The sequence below is a fragment of the Pteropus vampyrus genome, unplaced genomic scaffold, assembly GCF_000151845.1.
Source record: "Pteropus vampyrus isolate Shadow unplaced genomic scaffold, Pvam_2.0 Scaffold12, whole genome shotgun sequence".
Classification (NCBI taxonomy): domain Eukaryota; kingdom Metazoa; phylum Chordata; class Mammalia; order Chiroptera; family Pteropodidae; genus Pteropus; species Pteropus vampyrus.
In genome coordinates, this window is record NW_011888793.1 from 2,358,343 (window position 1) to 2,366,633 (window position 8,291).

An 8,291-nucleotide genomic window follows, 5' to 3' on the forward strand; every position below is an offset into this window, starting at 1 on the left:
AAAAAAAGACCACAAAACTTTGGAAAGCAGAGAAACTCATGAAATGCTGTCTGGCCTTCCACAGAAATTGTTCGAGCCATGACACACGTGATAAACCAAGGAATGGCGATGTACTGGGGAACCTCGCGGTGGAGTGCTATGGAGATCATGGTAATTCCATTTCTGTTTCCACATGGCCCCTGAGCATCTTATCACGGGCACACCTCGTTTTATTTTGCTGCACTTTATTTATTTTATTTTACTTTATTTTTTTACGCCTACAGCACCTGGTCCTCCTAGGTGTTGCCGCACTTTATTGCACGTCACGGATTCTGCATTTTTTATAAATTGAAGATTTGTGGCAACCCTGCGTCAAACAAGTCTATTGGTGCCATTTTTCCAATAGTATTTTCTCACTTGGTGTCACATTTTGGCAATTCTTGCAATATTTCAAACTTTTTCATGATTGCTATATTTGTTATGGTCTCTGTAATCAGTAATCTTTGACGTTACCCTCCACCAGCAAAAAGATTACCATCCCGCTGAAGGCTCAGATAATGGTTAGCATTTTTTAGTAATATTTTTCAATTAAAGTATGTACACCGTTTTTTTAGATGTAATGTTCATGAACGCTTCATAGACAACAGTATAGTCTAAACATAACTTTTATATGCACTGGGAAGCCAAAACATCTGTGTGACTTGCCTTAAGACACTTACTTTATTGTGGTAGTCTGGAACCAAACCCACAGTATCTCTGAGGTATGCCTGTATTGTCTTCCGGTTACCACGTGTAAGTTGCAAGAACTATTGCAATCTTTCTTCACAACCGCTATCGCACTAGAACTTTATGATTAATTCCGTCACTATAGAGATGGATATGGGGCTGGATCTCATCAGCTCAGAATAGAACAGGGAGGGTGCAGGATGCTAACAGGAATCATGTTTTAGCATCTTCTTTGGTGGCAAGAGGATAAACTGAATTTGTCAGCTAACGACATATCGAACACAATATTCTAGTTTTCTTTTTAAAACTGTATTAAATAACTATATTGTACATTACATGCTAATTACAGATTTTTTTTTTTTTAGACATTAGTTTAAGTTTCATTTCTTTAGAAATCTAAAAATAATCAAACTACATTTTCTTTATAATGGCCCATAATTCACACTTTGACTAATTTGCTCTGGGCTTTACTTAATCCAAACTCTCCTGAAAAATAGTAAAGATATTTTGCCTTTGGTATTGCTCTTAGTGAATTGGCAGTCATAACTTTGCTTATTATTTGGCATTCTACATGTTTCTTGGTTTGTACTGATTTCACTAAAATGAAAATTTCTCATGCATACGAATCACAGGACAGCCTTGTTTCTCACCAGTATAAACCCAGTTACAATCTGATTTCTCCCTAGGAAGCCTATTCTGTAGCCAGACAGTTCAACATGATCCCTCCAGTCTGTGAACAAGCTGAATATCATCTTTTCCAAAGAGAGAAAGTGGAGGTTCAGCTTCCAGAGCTCTACCATAAAATAGGTAATCTTCGCAATCAAATTTACTGATTATTTTTAACATCAGGAGGACGGTGATCTGGAAAACAAGTTACTGAAATGCTTTCTCAAATGTCTCTCAATAACAAAGGGATATAAAAGCTATGCATTCCAGAGACTATAGAGGAATCAAATGTGTCTGTGTGTAGTCTGCAGGGTAGATATAGCAGAGTTGTGAATTGTGATTGGCGTATAAGCTATACTCAGCAGGTGTTCAAAAACTGCATATAGAATGAAGAGAAGAAACCATGAATAAACTCATTTTTCATAGGGGGATTGCTGGAGCCTAAGCATGCATCTTATAGTAGATTATGACTATCTTTCCAAAATATACGGATATATACATCTATATCTCCTACTTTGTGCCTGGAACTGAGTCAGACAGAGGAATTCAAGAACTGACAAGCCAGGCACTACATGGTTGTGTAGGCAGACATAATGATTTCAGAGGGAAAAAATATATACATAAGATAAATACATGAATTTTGGACATCAGAAAAACATGAATAAGCTACATTTTTAGGCTTATTTATCAAAACAGTTTCAAGAGATAACTTGCTTCTTGAGAAACAGAAGTTCACATAAACAGGAAAATGCTACGTAAGGGAAAAAAGGATAACAAAAATTCAACGACAATTGTTTTTATTGCCATCACTTATTATGTGTTTACTATGTACTAGGCTATAGGAATCTGCTATGTATCAGGCACTATTTAGGCACTGAGTGGACAAGCAAAAAGCTAAATTTCTGTGCAAGAAAAACTGTTTGCCTCTGAATATAAAAATTAATGTGAATCTTGGACATCAGCAAATTATGAATAAGCCAGTTTCAGGCTAGTTTCTATGGCCTGCTCCCTTATAACCAACAGTACCTGTTTAATTAGTTTATAAAAACAAAGCACAATTTGTAAATGCCTAAATTTTAATAGAAAGATGTATGCTGGTCTTAACTGCTTTTATCTGGCCAGCTTTTCCCATAACTAACCAAGTTCTGCTTCAACGACCCAACACTTTGATCCCAGCTTGCAAAGCAACTTTTAACGTCTTTTTTCTTCTGTAGGAGTTGGAGCAATGACGTGGTCTCCACTTGCCTGTGGAATCATCTCAGGAAAATATGGAAATGGGGTGCCTGAAAGCTCCAGGGCTTCTCTGAAGGTATGTCCCTCCACCTCTGGAAAAGAGTCTGGGGATGGGAGAGGGATGAGGAAAGGGAGGGAAGAAGATGGAGTAGAACAACTCTGTGGCAGCCTGTGGCTTCCGGCTCAGGCGGAGCATGGCCTTGGCCTGGCGGTGTCTGCTGGCAGGCTGCCCTAAGCCCTGAGCCCTGAGCCCGCCAGAGGTCTCTGCTCCTCGCCAAGCATCAGTCAGTCCTTCACAATTCTCCTCTGGGAATTTGGGGGAAATGCCCAATGACCTCGTTGGACTCGCCGGGGGCTCAAATCCCTGCACTGTTATTTATTCTTATGTTTAAAAAGGCATTTCATTCCTCCTTTGAAACTGATGAAATATAAAATCCCTTTTCTATATAAGAGGATCTAATTTTACTTTTCTTGACAAAACAAAATTTAAGCCATAGAAATTTAATCCGCATGGGGCAAACCGGTTGTAACTCAGTACGGTTTGACATTTTTTACTGTGTGAGGGTGGAGGGTCAGGAGAGAAGGTTCAGAAATCAGAAACACAGACACACCTCTGACACTGGGGCTCAAGGCCAGCGTTCGCAGAGATCAATTCTGGCTGCCATGTCTTGTAGCTTAACTTCTCTGAAGTATAAAGATATTCAAGATCAATGACATAAAATGACCTCCATTCAGAACACCTTGATGATTAATTTATTGGAGAGTACTCCAAACATCTCTACTTATTAATAACATGACTGGTTTTAAAAACCTGAGAAAATGTGTAATAACATCACAAATTAGTCTGCAACGTTAGGGGAGAGAGACAGGCATTTTCAAAATTCAGACAAGCCAAAGGCCTCTAAGAGGAAGCAGAAGTCTGAAACCTTGCCTCCATCAGCACGAAGTTAGCGGAGGTCAGCTGGAGTTAGGTCCAAACCACCAACCCTTTAATCATCGTGGCTGGGACCATCATGTGCTTCCCTACTCTGAAACTTTCAAGGTCTGTCACTTTCCTTTCTGTCTGTAACAGCTGACCTATTAGCTTATTTGTTTTCTAAAATAATACAATATAAGCATGGTGACAGGGTCCTATTTCTAGTTTTGCATTATCACAAATACAATGGTCCTAGAATATTAAAAATGGTCTTGCTTCTGAAAACTGAAGATTGTTCTGAACCAAGTCTAAATAAGTTAGCAAAGAAACACTAAAAAGCATTTTACAGAAGAAAGAATAAAAGGAGGAAGGCAAGGAGAGAGTAAAGAAGGAAGGGAAGCATTGAAAATTACAAGTTTACTGAGCATCTACTATATGCCAAGCACTGGGCTAAGTATTTTTATTCATCTTCATTAACCTCACAAAGACAAATAGATACTGGTGACTTTTAGTCGGTTGTAGTTAAGCATATTGCCTTAAGAGACTTTCTGAAAAATTCAAAGTACCTCCATATGTGTTGGATATTTGTTCTTAGACTACCCTTATAAGAGGGTAGACCTTTTCCAGATGTAGAAATGGAGCACAAAGAGGTGAGATGCCAGTCCAAGGGCGTAAACTCATAATAAAGTTGCTAGTAGAACCCACATCTTCTGGCCCCCAGTTTATGTCCCCCAAACCCAGTTTTTTAAAGAAAGGAGAAGTAGCCACCCTGTATTTGGAGTGTATGATTGGCTAACTTCTACCACTGTCTGGGAAAAGCTTACGGATACCTGGAAAAACTTTCACAAAGGCACTAACAAAAGGAGAAAGAAAAAAAGAAAAGGAGATACAAAATAGTTGAAGGTGGCTAAGCCCAAAAGGAACTCAGAAAATATTTCTATTTTCGACTTCTATGAAGTCAGCTCGACACCTATTCTGAAACATCCTTAACAATGAACAGGGCACTCAACAGGTGAAAGGCAGCCAATCATAAAGCACCCTTATGTAGAGCTCCACACTCCTGAGGCTTCCTAAAATCATCAGCCTGAATATTTTCCAGACCAATACATGTGCACTTAGGAAAGCCACTTGAGTAACTAAAGTAAAATAATAATAATAATAATAGTAATAATAGTAATAGTAGTAGTAGTAGTAGTAGTAGTAGTAGTAGTAGTAGTAGGGAGAGAGAGAAAGGGAAGGAGGCAGGAAGGGAAGGAGGGAAAAGAGGAGGAAGGGAGAGAGAGAAAGAGAGGGAGGGAGGGAGGAGGAGAGAAGGAGAGAGAGAAAGCAAAGCAAGTATCAGGGTAACTTTAGAAGTGAATGAGAATGCTCATATTAAAAAAAATTAACACAGAGCTAGGCAAGTAGATTAATGAGTTTGCAACTTTCATATCTCCCTCAACACCCCTCCTCCAAGAAAAAAAAATGATGTGTTTCACATTGGCTGTTGTAAGTTATATCAATAAAATAAAGATGCTAATATTTCATATCTGTTATAAATATTGAACTGTATGTAAGGGATAAATTAACCCAGTGTGAAAAATACCTATCTTTTAGAAAATAATGCTACCCAGGGTTTTCTGGGAGGCTGCACCTGGCCCACCGCTGTAGCAATGACTTCTAAATCAGTGTCATCGGATCTGACTTCACTGTTGAGCTAAACACCATTACTTCTTCGTGTCTATCGGGTATCCCCAAGTGGCTGTCAGTGGGCATCAGTCATGCCCAATGGAATCTATCCTCACTCCCCAGAACCTGCCCTTCAGTCTTGGTTGACAGCGCCTCCACCGACCATCTGGTCACCCTAGTCAGAAGCCAAGGCACCATCTCAGACTGTCTCCTCTTCTCCCTTGCTCTTGTCCAATGGGGGAGCCACCCCGCTAGTCTACATCTTGACCTTCGATGGGCCATCCCCAGATCTTCATTGTTTCTTACCTGATTTGCTGCAGTAACCTCCAGTCTGGACCATCTGATTTTTTCCCCTTCTCTCAATTACCCACCACTGTGACCAACATCATAATCTGACCATATCATAACCTTGCTTAAAATCTTTCAATGACTTCCCAATCATTGTGTACAGGACAAAGCCCAAACCCCACAGTAAGGCACTCAAGGAAATCCCCTGGGGATCTAAGTCGGGCCCATTTCTCTGTTTTTGTCCCTTCCCATATCATTATTTTGTTTTCCACCCAAATGCAATTTTTTTTTTGTCCCCCAGAAATGCACTTTTCATCCTGCTGTGGAAGCTCTCCTCATCTCTAAAGACAAACATTGGTTGTCTGCACCTCTGTGAAGCCCATCCTCACTTATAAAACTGAGCTATTTGTACCTTCCTCTATATTCCAAAAATACTTCTTACAGAGTCTTAGAATTCTCTGGTTGCAAGCAAGAGAACTCAATTTGAACTAATTTCATCAAAGAAGGGAAACATATAGACACTCCTTGGGTAAGATGACTTGTAATGACCTGAGAGGTGACTCCATCCATCGATAAGACTTTCATGTTGTCAGGATTCTCTCTCTCTCATCTTTCTCTCTGCATGGGAGTATCTTTTTCTTCTACTGCAAGGTGGACTGGAGGCATACACCCTTAAAGACGTGTAACCTGAAGGAAAAGAGATCTTTTCTTTATCAGCTTCAGTCCTGAGAAGACAGGCCAAGCTTGGGTCACGTACAACCTGTTAGGCCAATGACAGTGGCCAAAAGGTTAAGGTGCTGTGTGCAGCTCCCATCATGCACCATTGTTGGGTATTTTCCACAGGGAGGCAGTACAAATATGGCTTCTGAGGAAATCACTGAGCAGGGCACCCCAACTACAAAACACTTCTTCAAGTCACCAATAATTTGTGAATACTTGTAGGACTGACACTGAAACTCACTCGTGTAACTCATCACAGAGCCTGGCACACAATAAGTACTCCATAAATGTTTGTTAATAAATGCAATGAGCTATAACAGAAGATCAACAAAGTCTGATCAGGAGACCTGGTGTGTAGCTTGTAAACAGAAGGTTTAAATAGAAATGAAAAGTACAACGAAACATATAGATAGCTCTTCCCTATTGTTAGCAAAATGCCTTGTAGAAAGACCATAAAAATATGTACCCCTCTGTCCAAGGAAAATGAAGATGCAAAGTTAAGTGAATCGAAGTAGGGGAGAGGGGCGGTCCAAGTACTCCAGGTGTTCACATTAAGAAACTAAGGGTATTGCACATTATGGTCTAATTTCAGAAGGAAAATTTTTAGCTCCAGCACTTTACCTAGAGATTTCAACCTCACTAATGAAGACTGCTGCTCTTCAGAGCCAGAGACTTTGACGTTTAAACAGAAATAGTCAATGATCTTGGATGCTATATTATTCTAAACAAGTGCCAGAGATGAAATGTGACTGATTCTGTCCATGGCTTTATAGTGGCTGCCTGAGTTCCAATCCCAGATTACCCAACTGGGGACTATGGAGCCAATCTCATAGACTATTCTCACTCCAGTATTGTTACCTGCAAAATGGAGACATAGATAATGGTCACAACATTGGAAGAGAGCAATAAAAGAGGCTTTAGGAAAATTTAGAGAATTTTTTGAGTTATGTATAAAAGCAATAGACCACTAATCTGTGGAGAAAAGCTCTTTCAATTGTTCCTTTGGCAAATATTTACTGAGTGTTCATTCTACGCTGGGCTCTGTGCTGAGTGCTGAGGATACAGGCATGAATTGGACAGCCTCATCCCTCAAGGAGTAGTAACTCAGGGACTTGTTCGAGAGACAGACATATTAAGGGGTGAATTATGAAACAATGTGGAATCCACCAGCGCTGTGTACTCATGCATGACTGTGAGCAAAGTCATACTGCATGAAGGAGGGGGTGCTCCATCTGAAACGTTGAGATCTGTTTTACCCTGTGGAGCTCTGGCGTCTCAGACCCCTCCCTCACCACCATATTGGCTGGGCCCCCTTCTCTGTGCCAACCACTGTGTCAGGACAGGCGACATTGAGATGAACGAGAATCCACTCCTGCCTTCCACTTAGAAAGATCGACACGTAATCAAATCACTGCAGCAATGGGGTAAGCAATATAATAGGGTTAGAAGAGGAAACTTCATCTTTCGATTCAAAGATTATTGCCCAGAGTCAACAAGCCAGTTTATTATTGAGCACAACCAAACACACTGCCAATCTTTTACATAAAACATTGGTTTTCTTCCATAATTAATTAATATTTTAATTAAGTTTCATCTCCTCCCTATGCTAACATTTCCCACTTATAAAGCAGTTAAAGCTATTATTTAACTGCTTTATAAGTTTATTTCCAAAACACTTCTGTTTCCTTCGATATGAGGAAAGCAATAAATACTATGCATCTACCTTTTTAAAACCCTTACCTGCTTATGTTTTCCGAAGATTAAGACAACAATGAGATTCACAGTGTTGACAGTGGGGAGAGAGGGACTCAATAAATGAATATTTGATGTTTGTTACTTTTAGAAGTCTGCCTATCAATATGGTGTGTGTGTGCATGTGTGTGTGTGCATGCACGTGTATTTACACACACGCGCATGCACACAAACTCATAACTCAATCCTAAAAGTAAAAATGCATTGCATGTAAGATCTGAAAAATAGAGTTCCATCGATTGATAAATAAACCAACCATTCTTTCTGCGTGTGGTATATATTAAAACCTTAGGAACTCTCTTAGTTATAATAAAAAACAATTGTTCGAAAAGCATTTGGCTAT

General features: G+C 39.7%; 1 protein-coding gene across 1 annotated transcript in view; it reads left to right on the plus strand.

The window, feature by feature from the left end:
* Positions 1 to 8,291, plus strand: part of KCNAB1 (potassium voltage-gated channel subfamily A member regulatory beta subunit 1) — a 355,662-nt gene that overhangs the window by 329,573 nt on the left and 17,798 nt on the right. Inside the window, exons 10-11 of the mRNA XM_023524026.1 lie at positions 1,392 to 1,512; positions 2,586 to 2,825. Of these exons, the coding sequence (XP_023379794.1) occupies positions 1,392 to 1,512; positions 2,586 to 2,825 (361 nt within the window). The remainder of the gene's footprint in view (positions 1 to 1,391; positions 1,513 to 2,585; positions 2,826 to 8,291) is intronic.